Source organism: Rhinoderma darwinii, chromosome 3 (genome assembly GCF_050947455.1).
Source record: "Rhinoderma darwinii isolate aRhiDar2 chromosome 3, aRhiDar2.hap1, whole genome shotgun sequence".
NCBI lineage: Eukaryota > Metazoa > Chordata > Amphibia > Anura > Rhinodermatidae > Rhinoderma > Rhinoderma darwinii.
Window position 1 is genome coordinate 252,210,415 of NC_134689.1, and position 24,124 is coordinate 252,234,538.

Sequence of the window (24,124 nt, forward strand, 5' to 3'; positions counted from 1 at the left end):
GGCACTCCCTCCGTCTGGAGAAAAAAAGGTTCAACCTGCAGAGGCGACAAGCCTTCTTTACTGTAAGAACTGTGAATCTATGGAATAGCCTACCACATTAGCTGGTCACAGCAGGGACAGTAGATGGCTTTAAAAAAGGGTTAGATAATTTCCTAGAACAAAAAAGTATTAGCTCCTATGTGTAGAAGTTTTTCCCTTCCCTTTTCCCGTCCCTTTTCAGCCGTACTATGTAACTATGTAATCTGAGACCGGATACACATATGCTTTTCGTATTTATGAGGGGAAGGACAGGACAATACAGCCCCCAGACTGCTTACCCTGCATTACAATCAGTGGGAAGATAGTGTGGGACCTACTGCATCCACTGTTTGATCAGGGGTGCAACTTGCACTTGGACAACTGTTACACAAGTATACCACTGTTCAAATGTCTTCTACTGTGCCCACACAGTATTATGTCCCCTAAATGCCATACACAGTATATTGCTCCCTGTAGTGAACCTACACAGTATAGTGTCTGCTTAGTGGCCTGCACACAGTATAATGCCCCCTTCCCTGGGCTGCCACTGTCACGGTCTGTGGGTATGTGGACCCACTAGGCCGCACCACCTTAGCGGGGTAGCAGCTGGCCAAGCAACAGTGTGCAAAGTCTATACAAAGAACAAGGGTACCTGCAAATGCCCAGACAGTAGCAGTGGCTTGGGCACAGATTGTACTTTGACGGCAGGTGATGCAAAACGTGGCAAGAGGTACCAGGCGTGGCAGATGATACCAGACGTGGTGTAAGACAGCAAGCGTAGCAGATGACACAATACGACTCCAGAGCACACAGAAACTAATACAGCATGGGATACAGGTAGCAGGGCACGGGAACACAGGGAACAGGATACGACTAAGAACTTCGAACACATCGAAAGGACTGCTGGGAGCAACTGCAGAACTAGGAGTCTTACTGTAGCGGTTTAGCCTCACAGGTTTCAGGAGGGACACATGAAAGGAGTTGGGGAATTTGAGGGTAGGAGGCAGCCGAAGCTTATAGGAGACAGGGTTAATTTGTTGCAGGATCTCAAAAGGTCCGAGGAACCTGGGAGCAAATTTGTATAAAGACACCTTCAGACGGATATTCCTTGAGGACAGCCAGACTTTAGTACCTGGAAGATACTGAGGCGGCTCTCTCCTTCTAGTATCCGCTTTTCGCTTCATGCAATCGACTGCCAGCAGAATAGAGGATCAGGTCTGTTGCCAGATTTGTAGAAAGTCCCCAAATGCAGAGTCAGCTGCGGGTACCTGAGATGTAGCCGAAACAGGAAGAGGGATTCTTGGATGTTCACCGTACACAATGTAGAATGGTGTGGAATGAGTGGACTCACTTGTGTAATTGTTGCATGAGAACTCAACCCATGAAAGAAGCTGTACCCAGTCATCATGCTGCATGGAGATAAAATGACAAAGGTAATTCTCCATGATCTGGTTAATCCTCTCTACTTGACTATTGGACTGGGGGTGGTAGGCAGAGGAGAAGTCCAGTTTCACATCCAGGAGTTTACAGAGGGCTCTCCAGAATTTTGAGGTTAACTGAACCCCCCTGATCAGACACGATATGAAGGGGCAAGCCATACAAATTAAAGAAATAGTGAATGAAGAGATTTGCTAGTTGAGGAGCACCTGCACCAACAGAAGAAACGTCCACCTCCAATGAGAAGTGCCGAGAACTTTTTCAAACGTGCACTTCTCCAGCTTGGCATACAGACGATTCTTTCATAATCACAGCAGGACTTGACGGACAAGACTCCAGTGTGTCGTCGTATCTGGGGAGAAAATCAATATGTCATCGAGATAGACTACAACACAGACATAGAGGGGATCTCGGAAGCTATCATTAACTAATTCTTGGAAGACCGGGAGAGCATTACACAGACCGAAGGGCATCACCAGGTATTCATAGTGCCCATGTTGAATGCCGTCTTCCACTCGTGACCTTGACGGATTCGGATTAAGTTGTAGGCCCCACGCAAGTTTAGTTTAGAGAAGATCTTGGCTCCTCGTATGTGATCAAGTAGTTCCGAGATCAATGGCGAAGGGTATTTGTTTTTGACCATGATCTGGTTGAGACCACAGTAGTCAATGAAGGGTCGAAGGGATCCGTCTTTTTTCTTTACAAAGTAGAACCCGACACCGGCCGGGTAGGAGGATTTTCGTATAAAACCCCTCTCCAGGTTCTCCTTGATATAGTCTGACACGGACTGAGTCTCTGGCAAGGAGAGGGTGTTTACCCGTCCACGGGGCAGTCTAACATTAGGAACCAGTTTAATCGGGTAGTCGTACGCCCGGTGTGGGGGAAGCATCTCAGCCTCCTACTTGCAAAAGACGTCCGCAAACTGCAAAATGAGTGGGTAATCCTGTCAACGACTGAGACATAGGAGGCAGAACAGGCTGTATCTAACAAGCAGCAGTGGAGACATTTGGAACCCCATTGGAGAACTTCTCCGGAACTCCAGGACCGGGGCATGAAGCCGGAGCCAAGGCAGACCCAGCAACACCGGATTGACGGCTTTGGGCAAGATGAGGAAAGGGCTCCCACTTGGAGCATCAGAGGCTTGGTCTCAGACACAATGGGATCGGGCAGAGGAAGTCCACTCATTGAGGCCAGGGGTGTCTCCAAGGGAACCCTCGGCAACTGGAGCTGATCCACTGAGTCCTGTTTGATAAAGTTTGCCACGGACCCAGAGTCCAGGTAGGAAGAGACCCAGTTCGTCTTCTCACCGGACACTATGGTCACAGGAATGGACAATTTGGAAGATAATTTATTATTTATTTTTTTTGAAATTCTTTATTTTATTGACCCAAGAGGTCCATTTTGTAAAATAAAGGGAACATACAACAAGGCAATGTACATTTAGAATACATAATCCAAAAGCAAATGTACAGAAAAAACAATAAGTACATTGTTATATAATGGCATACTGAATGAAAAAGAGGGAATAACGACAAGGGAACACGAATCTCCAAAGTGTGATTGGAGCTAGGCTCCCAATCTAGAGAATGAGGAAAGAAGGGGAAAGCGGAAAGAAGAAGGAGAGGGGGGGGGAGACCCTCCACAGCATCCCATAGACCAGGGTGTTATTCCGGCTGATTAAAGGGATGCGGCTCTCAAATGATGTCTTTATAGGAGTCCGAATCCTGAAAAACTATCCATTGGGTCCAAGTTTGGCAGAACCTGGAGCTTGAGTCGTGAATAACGGATGTCAAGTTCTCCATATGCATGATGTCGTTAACCTGTGAAACCCAGAGGGACAGTGTGGGGGAGATGGATCCTTCCACCTTAGTGGGATGCAATGACGTGCTGCCATCACTAGAAAGTGAAGCAGGGAACGCTTATACTTGTTCGCTGGAATGTCGCAATGATGAAGAAGGAATAAGGCCGCATCCATAGTTACATTTGTATTTGTGACTTCCATTATCACCCTTTTTATACCTTCCCAAAATGGGGTAAGGAGAGGACATGACCAGAAGGTATGGAGGAGGGTACCAATGTCTTGCCCACATCTCCAGCACATAGGGAACACTGTGGGGAAGATGTTATGTAGGCGGGCTGGGGTCCTATACCAACGTGATAGTAGTTTGAAGCTTGCCTCTTGGTATCTTGAACAGATGGAAGTTTTTTGAGCCATAAGGAGTATACGCTGCCCTTGTGTGGGGGAGAAGGATATCCCCAGATCCTCTTCCCATTTTGATATGTATGTAGGAGTGGGCATATCTGGGGGGTCCATGAGAATTTTGTAAATAGCGGACAATGTATGTCTAATCAAGTCAGAGCCTGTACAGAGGGCCTCTAGTGGAGTCTTTACCTCCTGGTAGGACATAGGGGCTGAGATAGAAGTTAAAAAGTGTCGCAGTTGCAGCGAACGCCAGTGTCCCAACGGAGGGAGATCAGCAATCTGGGCCAGGTCTGCAGCAGTAAGCCATTCACCGTCCTTCAAGAACCGATCTGCACGATACCATCCCAAGGATTGCCATATACGGAAAATTGGGTCCTTCAAGCCAGTGGAAAAGGATGGATTGCCCAGTATCGGAAACATAGAGGAAGGGATTGGCAAGCAAGATGCCCTTACCGAGGGGAGAGAACAGCATACTAGTGTTGGGCCTATAGTAGGGTGGTGATGGAGATGCCTGAGTTGGCTACGGTGCAGCCATGGAAGGGCCGATAATGGAATTGAGTAAAAACTCTGCTCCAAAGACACCCAGGACTTAACGGTCGCATGTCTGCACCAATCAACTACCCGAGCAAGATGAGATGCAATGTAGTAGGTGCGGACGTCAGGTAATGATAGTCCTCCCGATGCCCTAGATCGGCACAATAGCGTGCGGGAAAGACGTGGAGTCTTACCATTCCACACAAACGTAATCTGAAGAGAATTGACCGTTTTAAAGAACTGCGTTGGGATGGCTATGGGAAGGGTTTTAAAATAAATATAGGGAGAGCATTCATTTTGAAGATGGTACAACGGCCCATCCAAGTAAAGGTACCTTTGGCCCATCTGGCACAATCTGCCTTAAGTTCAGCAAGGAGTGGGGGAAAATTTAATTGGAAGAGATCTCTCAGGTCTGCTGTTAAGCGAACCCCAAGATATTTCAAAGCTGTTGGGTTCCATTTAAAACTGAAAGATTGTTTCAAGGTTGCGGAAAGATGGGGTGAAAGAGAGATGTTCAGGGCCTCGGACTTAGAGAAATTAATTTTAAAGTTGGATAAACTTGAATACCGTTGGAATTCCCGCATGAGTTTAGGAAGGGAGACAGTTGGATTGGTCAGAAAAAAAAGCAGATCGTCTGCATAAGCCGCCACCTTGTTAGCTGAGGTATTCGTTTCTAGTCCCTTCACATCCGGGTTCGCACGTATATGGCGTAAAAGGGGTTCTAGTGTCAGTATAAATATCAAGGGTGAGAGGGGGCAACCCTGTCTGGTGCCGTTGTGTATAGCAAATTCATCTGAGAGAAGGCCATTTACTCGAACTCGAGCGGATGGGCATGAATATAGCGACATTATCCAGCCCATCATATGTGATCCAAGGCCCAGACGTGAGAGGGTTTCTTCCATAAAGGTCCAGTTAACTCTATCAAACGCTTTTTCCGCGTCCGTAGATAAAAGCATAAGAGGTATATTGGAGATTTTGGCCTTGTGAATCAGATTGATGGCTCTAGTTGTGTTGTCTCGTGCCTCTCTACCTGCCATGAACCCTGCTTGGTCCGTATGTATGACTCCTCCAATCAATGGTGCGAGACGATCCGCCAGAATTTTTGCAAACAATTTGATATCCGTATTGAGGAGGGATATGGGTCTGTAGCTGGCACATTGTGTAGGGTCTTTCCCAGGTTTGGGGATCACCGCGATATGCGCCCTAAGGGCGTCAGGAGGGATGGGGGAGGAGGCCGAGTATGAATTAAAGGAGGCTAGGAAATGTGGGCCTAGGGTCGTCAGAAACTTTTTATAATATTGAATTGTAAATCCGTCTGGGCCAGGTGCCTTTCCTGTTCGGGAGTGCTTTAAAGCGTGTGAGAGTTCTTGTGTGGTAAGTGGTTCTTCCAGGTTAGTAATGTTATCTTCCGATAGGGCGGGTAGACCAGAATCCGCGATATATTTAGAAATGTTAGACCTGAATTCACTGGATGCCACAGACGGATTGGTAGAGTCCGTATTATATAGGGCAGCGTAGAAATCCCGGAATGCGGAAGCTATGTCCAACGGCAAATGAAGCCGTGTTTGTGAGGGGGATACTATAGAGGGTATGTAATTCTGGGTTTGTTGGGTCCGCAAGGCTCTAGCCAGAGACCTACTACTTTTGTTGCCATATTCGTAGTAATGACGTTTACATTTAGAAAGCGTAGCCTTGGCTCGAGCCATCAATAAGGTTCGCAGTTTCTCTCTTTTACGGAGGAGGGCGATCCTACACTCCGGGTCATGGGAACGTTTGTGTGAGATCTCAAGTACCTCAATTTCGGACAGCAAACGGACCGTGGCCACCGCCCGTTCTTTCTTCTGGCGGGCACCATGTTTAATAAATATACCCCTGATCACGCATTTATGCGCCTCCCAGATAATGCGAGGGTTGATGGTCTCTGTGGCATTAGTTGCGAAGTAGTCAGCTATATTACGTTGGATATCAGCAGTAACAACTGAATCTGAAAGAAGCGTTGGGTTCAGTTTCCACTGAGATTGGCGGTATAGAGGGGAATGTAGAGAGAGGGTCAAGGTGACTAATGCATGGTCTGAAAAGGAAATCGAGTCAATGTCGGCAGAGCGTATAGAATGCAGCGAGTGATGTTTGACGAAAAAAAGATCAATTCTGGAATATTTGTCGTGTACTGCGGAGTAAAAGGAAAAGTCCCTATCTGCTGGGTGTAGGAGACGCCATGTGTCCACTAATTGGTGTTCGTGAAATGATTTCATAATGCGGCGCAGATGTGCCCTCGAGAATGAAGAAGAACCTACGGAAGTGTCTAGTGTGAGATCTAGCGCTACATTGAAATCCCCTCCCAGAACAATGGTACCCTCCCCAAACTCCTCCAGGGCATTCAGAAAGTCAACAAGGGCTGTACATTGACCAGAGTTGGGTAGGTAAAAAGAGGCAAAAGTGTATACTTGAGAGTCAATACGCCTTTGATCAAGAGCATCCGTCCCAATTCATCACTGCGAGACCCCCTGAACTCCCAAGGGAGAGATCTAGAGATCAAAATGCTTGTCCCCCTGGATTTCGTGTCCGGAGAAAGACTATGATATGCATTGGGGAACCATGCGTTAGAGAGTTTAAAAGGTTTTTGCGTCTCTTGGAGGAACGCCACCTGTATATGTTTGCCTTTCAGCAAATTGAAAAGTATGGATCGTTTTCCAGGGCTGTGTAACCCCTTGACATTTATTGAGCCAATAGTCAGGTGCGTTTGTGTGTGCTGCGACATATCTGTCCTGGGCTGCGGTGGAGGGGGAGGGGAAGGGGAAGGCAAAGTAAAGGACAAAAGGAGGACAGATAAAGATAAGAAAGAAAGAGAATGAGACGATACACAAGAAAGAGGCCCGAAGGCCGACTCCTATAAGGTACAAAAAAACCTGTAAAGGAAGGTTGTCAAATTTGTGGGGACCTGGAAAACCACAGAGGGGGGGGGGAGCCCCGTACCGCATACATAATCATCAAACAGTAAACCATTTCTTCCATCGCCTACCAATGGGGAGGCGATGGAGGCACAAGCAATGATAGAACCGACGTGCATCTCTCAGCTTCTAATAGCCAAGGAAGGTTAGCCCAAAACCTGTGCTAATAGCCATGACCTCTTATGAACAACCTATAGCGATGCCACACCCTTCTATTTAAGTATTCAGGGCTGCTATAACCGTCTATCAACCAGAAATTCGACCTCTTAGCTGCTAAGAGGATTTGAAAATTAACACGCAACTGATGTATGCCTGGCAAACACCGCATTTTAAAATTATCAGAGATACAGACTAGCAGAATCATATGAAACTCCCCATATCCCGCATCGCAAACCTGTGTCTAATATATTTAACCAGCAAAAGAGGGTGGGTGGGGGAGGTAACAGTAGTCTAAGTGCCTCCAGCGCTGCAGGTGATAGCTCGTCCTCTAAACAACTTCGGACATACACCCCTTATATGACGGTCTATAATTGACACTTAAACTAATACGGTATAAGCAGCACGTATTTCCTGAGGGCTAAGTGAAGGCCCTTTGCAGCCATTATATCTATACACGAAACCTGAGTATCCTATGAAAAAGCTGGGCAAAACATTTAGTTGCAAAAGAACCTTGCTAGGTACCCAGCAAAACATTATATGAGCAAAATAACATTTGACGACCTTAAGTCCCTTGAGCAGCAATGCTGCCGGCGGCCTAGCAAAACATTGACAAGTAAAAGGATATTAGCGGGAATGTCCTCTTTAAGCCTCAGGCGGGACCCGGCGGGAGAGGTCGATTAACGGCAGATGTGGTGCACCCGGGATGGATCTGCTTCGTATGGGCTGGCTAGTCCTGTTGAGGCGACGACGTTGAGGTTGTTCAATTCTGTCCAGGGCTAGCCAATCCGGGACTGGGAACGGCTCGATCTGAGGAAAACGAAATAGGCCCTCAAGATCCGAGGAGTGGCGCAGGAGGTAGAAGCCAGAGTTGTTCTTCACGACAACATGGAACGGGTGTCCCCATCTATAAGTGGCGCCTGCGGACTTGATTTTTTCAAGCAGAGGATGTAGGAGCCGTCTCATATAAAGTGTCCGTGGGGAGACATCAGGGTATATAGTAACCGTACTTCCTTCAACTGAGACCGGCCCATGAGACCATGCCCCCCGGATAATTGCCTCTTTGTCGGTATAATAGTGAAGGCGACACAACACGTCGCGAGGAGAGGACAAATCGAGCGGGCCTGGGCGCGAAACTCTGTGAATTCGATCTAGGAGAAAAGTCGCTTCTGATGGTCGACTAGTGAGCTTGTTGAATATAATAGATACTCTAGTCGCCAACTCATCTCGTGGGCCGAGGTCTGGAAGGCCCTTCAGACGTACATTGTTTCTGCGTCCTCTGTTCTGATCATCTAACTGAAGCGCCAAGGATTGTAAATGTGTTCTAGTGTCCGTGGCAGCTCTTTCCAACGCAGTTACTCTAGAGTCAATGGCAGACACAGTATTTTCAGATGTAAGCGCCCTAGAGTCTATTCTGATCACATCCTGACGCAGATCAGCTATATCTTGCTGATGTGCCTGCTCAACCCTGGACACCAGAGAGTCAAGATCCTGCCGGGTGGGGAGGGCTTGTATCATCTCCCTCAGTAGTTGTAGGTCAGCGTGTAAGCCAGATGGCCCAGCCTGAACTTCAGGGGCATATGTGTGTGGTATAATGGCGGGCAAATCTCTCACTGAGGACATGTTGAGGGGAGAGACAAAGCTTACCGCATCCTGAGTGCTGCGGCAGGGAGGACTCGTATCGGCAGTCGTGGCCGCATGTGCTGACTGTAACAGGGGAGCAGGAGGAGAAGGAACCAGGGTGTCTGTGGCCGGATGTGGCGGCAATGCGTCCGCCATTGCTGCTCGCTGGTCCGCGGCCGTTTGCGAGGAGGAAAGGAAGCGCTCCATGCTCTTACAACGGCCAGAGGAGCGAGGTAAGGACCGGGAAGTTCCAGGGCAGGTTCCCCTTCGTTTTCCTGGCATCGCCTGCCGGGTTTACCCGGGAAAGATGGCTGGTATTCAGCTGCTGATGCGGAGCTCCCCCAGAACGCGTGCTCACGGCTCCATAGCTAAGCCACGCCCCCGATAATTTATTATTTAGTCCTTTTCCACCTAAGGTTGTCTCTCCAGCCAATCCTAGGCGCTGGAGTCTCTTTGGCTTTTGGGGACACAAACACACACAATGTAATCCGAGGCCGTAATACAGAGTCTCGAAGTGCATCTGTGTTGTTTCTCTTGGACAGACTATTTGAGACCGTCTGCTTGCATAGGCTCCTCAGGTGGAACCGCGGATGAAGGCAGCAGGGGTTGCTGGAATGCAGGAGCCAGCCTAGGCAATTTCTTGACCCGGCAAATCTCTTGAGACCATTTCTGGATCCTCATGTCAATCCGGATGGCTAGAAGAATGAGGTCATCTAGCGTAGAAGGCAGATCTCAAGTGGCAAGCTCGTCTTTGATATCGGAGGCTAGACCCTGCCAGAATATAGCCACTAAGGCTTCAATGTTCCAGATCCTTGCCGCCTGGTTCCGCATCTTTGCCGCCTGGTTACGGATCTGAATGGAGTACTCGACCACTAAGGTGTCTCCTTGGCGAAGGGTTAGCAGGGATGCGGCTGCTGAAGAGACTCACCCAGTTTCCTCAAATGCTGTGCGGAATGTCTGCAGGAAACGCAGTCACGGGTCTCTGTTCCTCCACGTTCCCAGATGGGGTTCGCCCTTGCCAGTAAGGAGAGAGATTATGAATGCGATTCTTGCACCATCGGTAGAAAATGGTCTGGCATATAGAGTGAATTGGATCTGACATTGGTTCAGCAATCCCCTGCAGGTCCTCGCGTCTCCGTCGTAATGGCAGAGAGATTTGGTGATCTGTACTGCCAGGTGTTGTAGTAGGAGCAACAGGAGCAGGTGCCGTAAAGGCTGCAGCTTGCGTATCCAGCCGATGTGCAATAAAGTTCACCGCCTGGAGGAGTTGGTCCGGAGGTCTAGCATATATGCCCACATGACTTGTGATGTCGTCATGGTCTTGGGTTGATTAGTGGGATCCATGGCGTGAGCGTACTTTAACGAACTGTGGGTATGTGGACTAACGGCCGCACCGCCGTAGCGAGGTAGCAGCTGGCAAAGCAACAGCGTACTATACAAAGCACAAGCACAAGGGTACCTGTAATAGTCCAGACAGTAGCAGCGGCTTGGGCACAGATGGTACTTTGATGGCAGGTAATGCGAAACATGGCAGAAGGTACTGGGCGTGGCAGATGACACCAGACGTTGTGTAAGACAGCAGGCGTAGCAAATGGCACAACACGACTCCAACACTAGAGAGGGCGCAGGAACAAATGCAGCACGGGATACAGGTAGCAGGGCACGGGAACACAGGGAACAGGATACGACTAAGGAATCATTTGCAAGAATAACAGAGGAATACAAATAACACTCAGGCAAGGACTGAAAGGGCAGGGCCCTTTTTTATAGTCCAGGGTGGTCTGGGAGTAATTAGTTAATTCTTAACATGTGTGCGCGCTTGCCCTTTAACTGGTTCCCGACCGCTGGCTGTATTTTTACGGACAGCGGTCAAGGTCCTTAAAACCCGAGCCATAGACTTTTTACGCCTCGGGTTTTAACTTGCTGCCCGAGAGATCGGGCAGCTGAATGTCGGGTCTCCGGCTGTCAGTGACTTTCGCTTCTTCTGTCTTCTCTGATGATTTGTACACAGTGCTCAATGAATGCTGTGTATAGGAATAGAGGCAGCGGCTGCGCCGCTGTCTCTATTCCTCCCGGTGATCATGTGACTGGTCACATGATCGCCGGGTGCCATTACCGACAGACTGCTGCTGCTGGGTCTAACTAGACCCAGCACAGCCCTATTAGTGACAATCGTCACTATGAGAGGGCCGATTTCCCCTGTAACTGTGCAGCTCCAGTTACAGTGGAAAAACATGGTGTAGAAGAAAGAAAAAATATATATAAAGTTCCCCAAAGGTCTTTTTTGACCTTTGAGGGACAGACCACAGTAATAAAAAAAATAGTAAAGTAAAGTGCAAAAAAAAACTTTCCCCTCCGCCAATCATTTTTGTAGCGCTAGCGCTGACCCAATTACCCTAATATAGACATGTAATATATTAAAATTTACGGTAGACGATGACGATCACAAATAAAAGTTATATTTTAGGGTAAAACTATGTTATTATCAAAAAAAAATAGCTGAAACGTAAAAAATCTTATTTTTTTACTATTATTTTCAAACTTTATGAATAAAAATTCTAAAATAGCAAAAAAGGTGTGTATAAAAACGATAAAAAAAAGAAACCTGCATTGTCTACGGAAAAAAACGTTGCAAAAATCACGTCGTTAGCCCAACAAATAAAAATGTTATAGCCATTTAACTAACACATGCTAAAAAGGGCTAAACAGTGTCTGGTCCTGAAGGCACAAAATAGCCCGGTCCTGAACTGGTTAAGACCGGGAATGAGCTCGCGCGCACCATTCCGGGGAGGAAGATGTCGTCAGGATCAAATAGGTCTGCGACCACAGCCGTTACAACCACACAGATCCCCCCTGTAGATTGTGCCATACATCATCCCCGTAGTCAGTGCCATAATCCCCCACCTCCTCCTTGTAGACAGTGCCATAATCCGCTAAACTCCTTGTAGACAGTGCCATACATTCCCCACCATCCCCTTGTAGATCGTGCCATACAGCCCTCACCTCCCCCTTGTAGATCGTGCCATACAGCCCCCACCTCCCCTTGTAGACCGTAACCCCAAACAAATTTTTTTTTATTCACCTAGGCCCCGTACCCATGACGAACTGAGCTGCTCCACGACGGTACCCTTGCGTAGGCAGGCGGGATCCTGTAGCCTAGTACAGTTTCCCAACCTTATCAGACTCGAGGCACCCGTGCAGGAAAAAAATATTCCTCAGGGCACACCTACCAAAAATCATTTTGAGAAAGACAGAAAACAGCTAATAACAGGCACTACACTCTTGGGGTATGTTCACACAGCGTTTTTGAGGCAGATTTTGAGTTGACAACATTATCTGATTTTTTAGCGTTTTTTTAAACCGTTGAAGCTAATGCAAAAGACGCAGACGAAAAAGAACTCCAAACGAGCGCCACAGGTATTTTCTGCCTACTTTTAAGTTCAATTGGAGGTCAAAGGTGGAAACCACTTGAAGACCATCAGCCCCCCCACTCACAGTAAAATGACCATCCGCCCCCCACTCACAGTAAAATGACCATCAGCCCGCCACTCACAGTAAAATGACCATCAGCCCGCCACTCACAGTAAAATGACCATCAGCCCCCCCTCACAGTAAAATGACCATCAGCCCGCCACTCACAGTAAAATGACCATCAGCCTGCCACTCACAGTAAAATGACCATCAGCCCGCCACTCACAGTAAAATGACCATCTGCCCCCCCCTCATAGTAAAATGACCATCAGCCCGCGACTCACAGATTCCCCCTGTAGATAGCGCCACACAGCCCCCTGTAGATAGTGCCACACACCCCTTTGTAGGTAGTGCCACACAGCCACCTTGTTGGTAGTGACACACAGCCCCCTTGTAGGAAGTGCCACAGAGCCCCTTGTAGGTAGTGCCACAGAGCCCCCTTAGGTAGTTCAACACCGCCCCCGTGTAGGTAGTGCCACTCAGCCCCCTTATAGTTAGTGCCACACACAAACTGTAGGTAGTGCCACACAGCCCCCTTGTAGGTAGTGCCAGACACCCCATTGTAGGTAGTACCACACAGCCCCCTTGTAGATAGCACCCTCCCTTCCTATATATACAACCACTGTAGCTCCCTAAAGGTGCGGAATACCCCTGTGGCCGGGGATTCCATTCCTGTACTGAGCGCTTGCTGTCTTTGTCCATTTATGGACCATGACGTCAAGGGCTTCACCTGGAGTGGAATCCCCTGTAACATTTTATTTTTCATGCCAGATTTCCACTAAATTCAACAAAAAAAACGATGGGATCATAAAAGTACTCACACCCCTAGATAAATTCTTTGAGAGGTGCAGTTTTCAAAATGGGGTCACTTTTGGGGGTTTTCAATGTTTTGATCCCTCCAGGGCATTGCAAACGCGACATGGCACACAAAAACCATTCCACAGAATTTGTGCTCCAAAATCGAAATGGCGCTCCTTCCCTTCTGAGCCCTGACGTGGGTCCAAACAGCAGTTACTATTACCACATATGGGGTATTGCTGTAATCGGAAGATATTGCTTTACAAATGTTGGGGTGCTTTTTCTCCTTTTATTTGTTGAGAAAATGAAGAATTTTGAGCAAAATCTACAACTTATTTTTTTTTTAAATATTAGACATCTAGGTGTTGCAGAATAGGGTTGACAGCAAAGGGTTCTGTTAATTGAGTCCAATTCTTGGCATCTACTCCCTTCTATGTTAGGGCTCTTATTGAAGCCAGCAATGAGGAGAAATGGGGAACAAATTGCCGGTAGAAGTTCGCAGATCCAAGCGCTGAATTGCTTGAAGGATCTTAGGGCAATGCCGATTCAATACGGCAGACAATTACTCAGGATCCATCTTTAATCCCAAATCAGAGACAATATAACCCACAATGGAAAGGTTGGATCTGTCAAATCGGGCGAGAAGATCAGGATGTCATGTAGATAAACCACAACATTGATGTATAACCTGTTCCAGAAAATTTATTTCACAAGTTCTTGGAATATAACAAGAGCATTAGAGTCCGAACGGCACGGTACTCATAGTGGCCATCATGAGAATTTAAAACCCCCTTCCACTTGTCACCATCACGGACGCGGATCAGATTGTAAGATCTTGGTTCAATGGATTCTGTCGAAGGGTTACGTAATCAATGGTGGCAGGTATTTGTTTTTCACTGTAATCTTGTTGAGACTATTCTAATCTATGCACGGACAAGAGAGCCATCCTTCTTCTGGACCAAGAAAAACCCATCTCTGGCCAGAGAAGAGGACTTCACAATAAATCCCCTTTCCAGGACAACGGATAGACTCGATCTCGAGGAGTTGACCCTGGCCACAGATCAACTGGACAGTCATAGGTTAGATGATGCTGTAAAATCTCTACCTCCTTTTTGCTGAAGACATCAGCATAGGATGTATAGCAAGGAGGTATGCCAGACAGATTCTTTGGCACAAGCGGTGTAGAGTCAGGTTTAACCTGTGCCAGGTACTTAGTACGGCATCTGGACCCCCACTAAAGAGCTTGGCTAAAGTTCCAATCAATGATTGTAGCATGTTGCTTCAGCCAGGGTAGGCCCAGAAGCAAATGGCTAATGGAGACTGGCAATACGTAGGAGGAGATCCGCTCTGAATTAAGCACTCCCACCTGCAGAAGCAGAGGCTTTGTGGCAAACAGAATGGGATCTGGAAGATGTTGGCTATCAATAAAATCGGCAAAGGTTTCTTCAGACAAATAGTTGGCAGACTAAGACGAGTCACCAGGTCCTGATGAATAAAGTTTCCTGCGACACTAGAGTCCTTCGCTGGTGTTTCTGATCTGTCAGGTTGACTTGTTCAACCTCCATAGGTTCTACAGAAACCTGAGTGAGCAGGGGTCTCTAAAAGGATGAAGCGAGTCTGGGAAACCTTCTCTCACACACAGCTTCCTGGGAGCGCTCCAGGGTGCGTTCTCTGAATAGTAGGTCAATTCTCAAGGCAAGTGAAATGAGGGCAATCAGAGAGGAAGTTTAACTCACGGTCTGCCAGCTCATCTTTTATTTTGCCAGTCAACCCCAGCCAGAAGGTTGCGACCAGAGCTTCATTGTTCCAGGCCAATTCTGGAGCGAAGGTCTGGAACGATATTGCTTACTTAACCACCGTCTAATTACCTTGGCAGATATTCAGGAGCGCTACTGATGCCAACAACCGGGCTCCTCAAAGACATTCCGTAAGGTCTCTAGAAAAACATGCACACTAGAGGTGTGTCCCTTGCATTCCTATACGGGATTGGCCCACAGCCTAGAGACCATAAATGCAATCTTTGTCTGGTTGGTGGGGTAAAGCTGGGCATGCAGCCAGAAATGAATCTGGAACTGGTTAATGAAACCATGATAAGCCTTGGGGTCTCCATCATAACGAAGTGGCAGCAGCAAGTGAACCCCTGTTGGAGCAGGCAGAGGAGTTGCAAAAGCCGCACCTTGCGGGACGGGAGATGCTAGAGGTGGATTTACCCTTTGTTGCGCAACCAAAGTGTTCATAAACTGTAGCTTTGATGTTGACGATCGCTGAAGCCCTTGATTGCGTCAGGGTATGTGCACACGATAGCAGGCATTTACGTGTGAAAAGACAGACTGTTTTCAAGAGAAAACAGCTGCCTCGTTTCACACGTAAATGCTCCTCGTAATATACGAGGCGTCTGTGACGCTCGTAAATCTTGAGCTGCTCTTCATTGAGTTCAATGAAGAACGGCTCAAATTACGTTGCAAAGAAGTGCCCTGCACTTCTTTGCCGAGGCAGTCAATTTACGCGTCGTCGTTTGACAGCTGTCAAACGACGACGCGTAAATTACAGGTCGTCTGCACAGTACGTCGGCAAACCCATTCAAATGAATGGGCAGATGTTTGCCGACGTATTGTAGCCCTATTTTCAGACGTAAAACGAGGCATAATACGCCTCGTTTACGTCTGAAAATAGGTCGTGTGAACCCAGCCTCACAGTCTCCTCTGTAGGTTTGGGGTTGCCTAGATGATACCTTGGCAGATTGGTAAGTATCAGAAATCACAGTTCGTAACTAGTAGAACGCTTCAGGCTGGTAGCGTATAACTGCAATCCCTATAGTATATACGTAGACACTACCATATTGAGAATAAAATAACACAATAGCACACCAAGGCGCCTGTCCATGGCGAACATACCCACCCCGGCTCTCACATCCCGGCGCCCGGAAGATGCAGACAGCGCATGTCTATCCCCATGTCTATACTGCTTTGTGCATATCACCATATTCATATCCAACCATACTTACATGTAAAAATAACATGCATATACACATATACACTACCGATCAAAAGTTTATGGTCACTTAGAAATTTCCTTATTTTTGAAAGAAAAGCACAGTTTTTTTCAATGAAGATAACATTAAATTAATCAGAAATACACTCTATACATTGCTAATGTGCTAAATGACTATTCTAGCTGCAAACGTCTGGTTTTTAATGCAATATCTACATAGGTGTATAGAGGCCCATTTCCAGCAACCATCACTCCAGTGTTCTAATGGTACATTGTGTTTGCTAACTGTGTCAGAAGGCTAATGAATGATTAGAAAACACTTGAAAACCCTTGTGCAATTATGTTAGCACCGCTGTAAACAGTTCTGCTGTTTAGAGGAGCTATAAAACTGACCTTCCTTTGAGCTAGTTGAGAATCTGGAGCATTACATTTGTGGGTTCGATTAAACTCTCCAAATGGCTAGAAAAAGAGAGCTTTCATGTGAAACTCGAGAGTCTATTCTTGTTCTTAGGAATGAAGGCTATTCCATGCGAGAAATTGCCAAGAAACTGAAAATTTGTGTGTACTACTCCCTTGAGAGAACAGCACAAACAGGCTCTAACCAGAGTAGAAAGAGAAGTGGGAGGCCCCGCTGCACAACTGAGCAACAAGACAAGTACATTAGAGTCTCTAGTTTGAGAAATAGACGCCTCACAGGTCCTCAACTGGCAGCTTCATTAAATAGTACCCGCAAAACACCATTGTCAACGTCTACAGTGAAGAGGCGACTCCGGGATGCTGGCCTTCAGGGCAGAGTGGCAAAGAAAAAGCCATATCTGAGACTGGCTAATAAAAGGAAAAGATTAATATGGGCAAAAGCACACAGACATTAGACAGAGGAAGATTGGAAAAAAGTGTTATGGACAGACGAATCGAAGTTTGAGGTGTTTGGATCACACAGAAGAACATTTGTGAGACGCAGAACAATGGAAAAGATGCTGGAAGAGTGCCTGACGCCATCTGTCAAGCATGGTGGAGGTAATGTGATGGTCTGGGGTTGCTTTGGTGCTGGTAAAGTGGGAGATTTGTACAAGGTAAAAGGGATTTTGAATAAGGAAGGCTATCACTCCATTTTGCAACGCCATACCATACCCTGTGGACAGCGCTTGATTGGAGCCAATTTCATCCTACGACAGGACAATGACCCAAAGCACACCTCCAAATTATGCAAGAACTATTTGGGGAAGAAGCAGGCAGCTGGTATTCTATCTGTAATGGAGTGGCCAGCGCAGTCACCAGATCTCAACCCCATAGAGCTGTTGTGGGAGCAGCTTGACCGTATGGTACGCAAGAAGTGATAATCAAGCCAATCCAACTTGTGGGAGGGGCTTCTGGAAGCATGGGGTGAAATTTCTCCCGATTACCTCAGCAAATTAACAGCTAGAATGCCAAAGGTCTGCAATGCTGTAATTGCTGCAAATGGAGCATTCTTTGACGAAAGCAAAGTTTGAAGGAGAAAATTATTATTTCAAATAAAAATCATTATTTCTAACCTTGTCAATGTCTTGACTATATTTTCTAGTCATTTTGCAACTCATTTGATAAATATAAGTGTGAGTTTTCATGGAAAACACAAAATTGTCTGGGTGACCCCAAACTTTTGAACGGTAGTGTACATGCATATACATACATGCATACATGACCCCATATAGTAGTTAGTCCGTTGTCTATGCTCCCAGGTTTGATGACTTTGCTCCAATGAAAAGAAAAATAACCTCACATAAGACGTTCCCACAAACATCTGAACGGTCCCATCATTTTTCTTCTTACTGCTCCCATTCACAATAACAAAGCGGTGGGCGCAGATGACATAATCACGTGAGCGTGATATGATTACGTCAGCTGAGCCACAACACATTGTTACTGTGAATGCTAGTGGCGCCAAGTAGCAATAAGATGGAAAGTGACGGGACCGTTCAGATCTCCATAGGAACGTCTTAGGTGAGTTTTTTTAAAATCTTTTCTGTGGTTCGCCGGGTGCTGATGCAGGACCGGTGCGGCGACTTAAGTTATTACATGGGGGCAGCTTAGCAAGAGGGGGTGAAGAGTGTTGCAGAGAAGGTTTTCGTGCTGTTGAAATACACAGTGTGTTCGTCTCAACCAGGCTTACCATGCCTGGTTGAGACGAACATTCTCCCGATGCTGCTAGAACTACAGCAAATTCGGCAGCACGCACACTGCAAAAAGGCTTGATTGACATCGAGCCGCCCACGCCCCTTTTTATAAAAGATAACCAGCACTAGCTGAGTTATCAGGTTTTAAAAAAAAGTAGTTAGGGAATGAATTTTTAACATTTTTTCACAGCAAACTTTTTATTACTTAATACCAGCTTAGAATGTCTAAAAATATTTTTTTTACTCAATTTGGGAATAACCCTTTAAATTATAGCAGAGCCCTGATGAAATTGAAATATGGAAACGCATAGGGTCAGAGTAGAGGGGGAATTAGAATGTAAGTGACAGCATTACTGGATCTTAATGTCCTGGCACTGATGTACTCCTGATTCCTGACTTTCCAATGCTGTTTGGGAATGATCAGCTGTGACACCAATTGTAAAACACTACAACCCCATATTTCTATATGAGTCTGCTCATCCTGGAGGGGTCACAATTGAACCAGTTTATTAGCTACTTGTTTTGATTATAATTTATTTAATTTGAGCACATTGGGCTTAGTCACGGTGGTGATTGTACCCCTGATTTTAGCGAGATATAAATAAAGATTTGTGTATTTTATTTCTAGTCACATTCCGTGAATTATCTATTTAACCCCTTTAGGACACAGCCTGTTTTGGCCTTGTGGACACAGCCTATTTTTTCAAATCTGACGTGTGTCACTTTATGTGGTAATAACTCCGGAATGCTTTTACCTATCCAAGCGATTCTGAGATTGTTTTCTCGTGACATATTGTACTTTATGTTAGTGAAAAAATTTGGTCGATAAATTCAATATTTATTTGTGAAAAACTTCAAATTTTAACAAAAATTAGCATTTTTCTAAATTTAAATGTATTTGCTTGTGAAACAGATAGTAATACCACACAAAATAGTCACTAGTTAACATCCCCCATATGTCTACTTTATGTTTGCATCATTTTTTTTCCACGTACTTTTATTTTTCTAGGACGTTACGAGGCTTAGAACTTTAGCAGCAATTTCTCATATTTTCAATAAAATTTCAAAAGGCTATTTTTTCAGGGACCAGTTCAGTTCTGAAGTGGCTTTGAGGGCCTTATATATTAGAAAGTCCCGATACATCACCCCATTTTGAAAACTGTACCCCTCAAGGTATTCAAAACCACATTCAGAAAATATTTAAACCCTTTAGGCGTTTCACAGGAATTAAGGCAAAGTAGAGGTGAAATTTACAAATGTAATTTTTTTTGCCGAAATTCATTTGTAATAAAAAAAAATCTGTAACACAGAAGGTTTTACCAGGGAAACGCAACTCAATATTTATTGCCCAGATTCTGCAGATTTTAGAAATATCCAACATATGGCCTCGTGTCCTAATGGACTGAAACACAGGCCTCAGAAGCAAAGGAGCAGCTAGTGGATTTTGGGGCCTCCTTTTTTTAGGAATATATTTTAGGCACCATGTCAGGTTTGAGGAGGTCTTGTGGTACCTAAACAGCCGAAACCCCCCAAAAGTGACCCCATTTTGGAAACTACACCCCTCAAGGCATTTTTCTAGGGGTATAGTTAGCATATTGACCCCACAGTTTTTTTGCAGAATTTAGTGGAATTAGTCTGTGAAGATGAAAATCACCTATTTTTCTGTGGAAACATAGAATTTTTTCATTTTTACAAGGAATAAAGGAGAAAAAGCACCCCAAAATTTGTAAAGCAATTTCTCCCGATTACGGCAATACCCCATATGTGGTCGTAAACTGATGTTTGGACCCACAGCAGGGCTCAGAAGGGAGGGAGCGCCTTTTGGATTTTGGAGCGCAGATTTTGCTGGATTGGTTTTCAGTGTCGGGTTTGCAACGCCCCGGAGGGACCAAAACAGTGGAAACCCGCCAAAAGTGACCCCATTTTGGAATCTACACCCCTCAATTAATTTTTCTAGTGGTATAGTGAGCATTTTGGCCCCTCAGGATCTTTTTTAGAGCTAAGGTGACCAAAAAACAGCGATTTTGGCGCTTTAAATTCTTTATTTATTCCAGCGTTCACCGTGCGCAATAAATTACGTTTTAATTTATTCTGCCGGTCAGTACGATTACGCCAATACCATATGTGTATAGTTTTTTTTAAGTTTTGCAGCGTTTGCACAATAAAATTAAGTTTCTATAAAATAATTTATTTTCTGGGACAAGCTATTCCGAGCCGTAACTTTTTTATTTTTTCGTCAAAAAAAGCTGTGGGAGGTCTTGTTTTTTGCGGGACGGGTTGTAGTTTTTATTGGTACCATTTTGGGGTAAATGCGACTTTTTGATCACTTTTTATTCTATATCTTGGGAGGGGTGGTGACCAAAAAATAGCGATTCTGACAGTTTTCCGTTTATTTTGTTTGCGGCGTTCACCGTGCGGAAAAATTAACATTATAGTTTCATAGATTGGGTCGTTACAAACGCGGCGATACCAAATATGTGTACTTTTTTTTAACGTTTTCATTTTTTCCCTATAATAAATGACTTATAGGAAAACAAAACCTTTTATTTTTACACTTTTATAAAACATTTTTATTAACTTTTTTTTACTTTTTACACTTTATATTTTTGTTTATTAACTTTTCTTTTACTTTTTACACTTTCTTTTTTTGACCTGCAGCTCTGATCGCTGCTAGAATACATTACACTACCTAGGTAGTGTAATGTATTCCAACTGTCAGTGTGACGTCACAGTCACTCTGACAGTTGGTCTACGAGGATCAGCAGAGGCTGATCCTCATAGGCTGACATACATGGCAGACTTGGGGGCCGTTGTCTGGCCCCCGGGTGCCATCACAAGCATCAGAAGCCCCCACGATTGCATGGGGGCTGCTGATGCGCTACAAACCCGCTACATGCGGAGATCGCAATCGAGCCCCGCATGTAACGGGTTAATTGCCTAAATCAGCGGCGATGAGCCGCTGATCGGCAACACTGGAGAGTGTCAGCTGTCGGGGACAGCTGATCTCCAAGTTCCCGATGCACACTGTCGCCGACAGTGTGCATCGGGAACGGCACAGTGACTTTCTGTCACTCTGACAGGAAGCCTATCAGGACCAGCCGAAGTTTGGTCCTGATGGTCTTCCGTCCATGGCAGACCCGGAAGCCATTGTTTGGCTTCCGTTTGCCATACTAACTATCGGCAGACCCCGCGATTTCGGACGGGGGTCTGCCGATATGTTAGAAACCCCTAAAATTCGGCGATTGCACCCGATAATGCGTCGAAATCAGCGGCAAAGGACCGCTGGCCGGCAAGAGGGGAGTGTCAGCTGTCGGCGACAGCTGACCTCCTGGTTCCCGGTGCACACTGTCGCCGACAGTGTGCACCGGGATTAACTCAGTAACTGTACGTCCTCGTGCGGGAAGTAACTTCCCGCAACGACGGACAGTTACGTCCTGGTGCGGGTAGGGGTTAAATTATTGTGGGAGCACAACTAATACCGAAATACAGTGATAAATAGCTTAGCCTTAGATGTTTTCCAGAAGGCAGTGGATCATCTTCCAGAAGCAACGTATAAGATTATAGTTCCACCAAATATGAAGAATATTGTCTTTAGCTGAATTAAATCTGCAGCATGTGTTATATGCATTAGGATAGATTTTTGTTAGGCGGTATAAGGTAAGATAACAACGGTATAAAAGTTTTTTGCAGATGAGTGTTTATTGAATGATAGCAGTGTATTCAATTAGCCTGCTCCATACAAATATATGCAAGGTACAGGACCAGCCGAGTGAATGTGATAGGCTTATTTTACTGTTCTGTATCTCTTGTTGAAATTTGTGCATTATTTTTAAAGTTTAATATTAATTTTTGTTTGATATCAGGAAGGTTTCTCTCTAATCTCTGTAAAGTCATGGCTGAAGATTGGAAAGAAGTTAGATTGGCTGCTCTTTGGTTCAAAAACAAAGGTAAGTAATTATTAAAGGGAATGTGTTGCCAGAAAAACATGTTTTGTTTTTTTTAATTAAACATTTAGTGTGTAGGTGATTAAACATTGTTCAAATTTTTTTTCTTTTTTTCACGAGTCAGGAAATATTATAAATTAGATTCTAATTTATAATATTTCCCATTGCTGGTCACTAAATGGAGCTATTCCCAAAATTGCAGCATTGCAAAATTGGGTAAAAAGCCCTCGCTCTAGTGAGCTCTCAGCATCCCCCCCCTCCTTTATCCTTGCTAGTGCCGGGATAAACGAGGGGTTTGAACGGTGTATCCTCCTACACTGTGTGTCGCCATTTTTTGAGCTAACACACAGTGTAGTAGGTTTACATACAGTAGTAAACGTACACAAACACGAACATACATTGAAATCTCTTACCTGCTCCTGCCGCCGCAGCTCCCTCCGGCCCGTCCGCTCCGTCTGCTGCCGCTGGTCCAAGTGCACAAGTCCGGAAGCCGCGACCGGAAGTAGTAATCTTACTGTCCGGCCGCGACTTCCGGTCCACAGGAAAATGGCGCCGACGGCCAATTTCAAATTGGACTGTGTGGGAGCGGCGCATGCGCAGTTCCCACACAGACGGCGTACACAGAAGTGGATGGGACGGGAGCCGTTCGCAGTCCCTATGGGACTGTGGCTGCCGTATTCCATGTCTGTATGTGTCGTTAATCGACACATACAGAAATGGAACAAAAAATGGCAGCCCCCATAGGGAAGAAAAAGTGTAAAAATAAGAAAAAGTAAAACACAAACACACAAATAAATCTAAACGTTTTTAATAAAGCACTAACATCTTTAACATATGAAAAAAAAAATTGTGATGACACTGTTCCTTTAAGAAGTGGTCTATAAACATGTACTGTATTTTTTGCACTATATGGTCTTTTTCTCATGAACTTATTTCTCGTCCGTGTGCTGTCTGTTTTAACAACAGACAGCACAATGACCCATACATTTCAATAGGTGTATTCACTCATCTTTTTTTTTACGGAGCGTGTGTCCATAGCGAAAAACTCACGGCATGTCCTATTCTGGTCCGTTTCTGCGGGTCAGACTCATGGCTGCCATCAGGGCAGTGCTGCTGGTACTCCAGTCAGCGGCCCAGCAACAAGGATGAAAAGAAGGGGCCCGTCCGCTACTTTAAACATTTCATTGAGGGCCCCAGCGTTAGTTACTTGGAGAAAGGAACGGACCCTGCAACGTAACGGGCTGTTCTTTACTCTGAAGTAACTTACGCTGGGGCCCTGAGAGGAAGATGCTGCATGAGCAGGAAACAGAAGCTCCGTGTCACGCCCACAAGATAGGCAGGATGGAGGAAGAAGGAAGAGCTGGAGAGGAGCAATGCCACGCAGCCCCCCCCCTCCTGCCTGCAACTTGTAACTGCTGAGGAAGATTCCTCCAGGACAGGTAAGGGGGAGCTGTAATGTTATGTGTGGGGGATTCTTTACAAATCGTTTTTGTGGGGGATGGTGGATTTAACTGTAAATACTATATGTGGGGGAGGGAATTTTGTGTAAAATGTTTTTGTGGGGGAGGGCGGGACTTGGCTGTGAATGCTATATGTGGGGGAGGGGATTTTGTGTCAAATGCTATATGTGGGGGATGGTGGGACTTGGCTGTGAACGCTATGTGTGGTGGAAGGGATTCATTATTAATTTTTCTTGGGGAGGGGGAACTTAACTGTTAGGGGGGATTCACACGAGCGTGTATTCGGTCCGTGCGGGCCGCGTGGTTTTCACGCGGCACGCATGGACCAATACAAGTCTATGGGGCAGTACAGACAGTCCATGCTTTTTGCGCAGCGTTTGTCTGCTGC

General features: G+C 45.8%; 1 protein-coding gene across 3 annotated transcripts in view; it reads left to right on the forward strand.

The window, feature by feature from the left end:
• Positions 1 to 24,124, forward strand: part of REC114 (REC114 meiotic recombination protein) — a 329,032-nt gene that overhangs the window by 219,538 nt on the left and 85,370 nt on the right. For all 3 annotated transcript variants that reach the window (XM_075857745.1, XM_075857744.1, XM_075857746.1), the window contains one exon: positions 22,196 to 22,279. In XM_075857745.1, the coding sequence (XP_075713860.1) occupies positions 22,196 to 22,279 (84 nt within the window). The remainder of the gene's footprint in view (positions 1 to 22,195; positions 22,280 to 24,124) is intronic.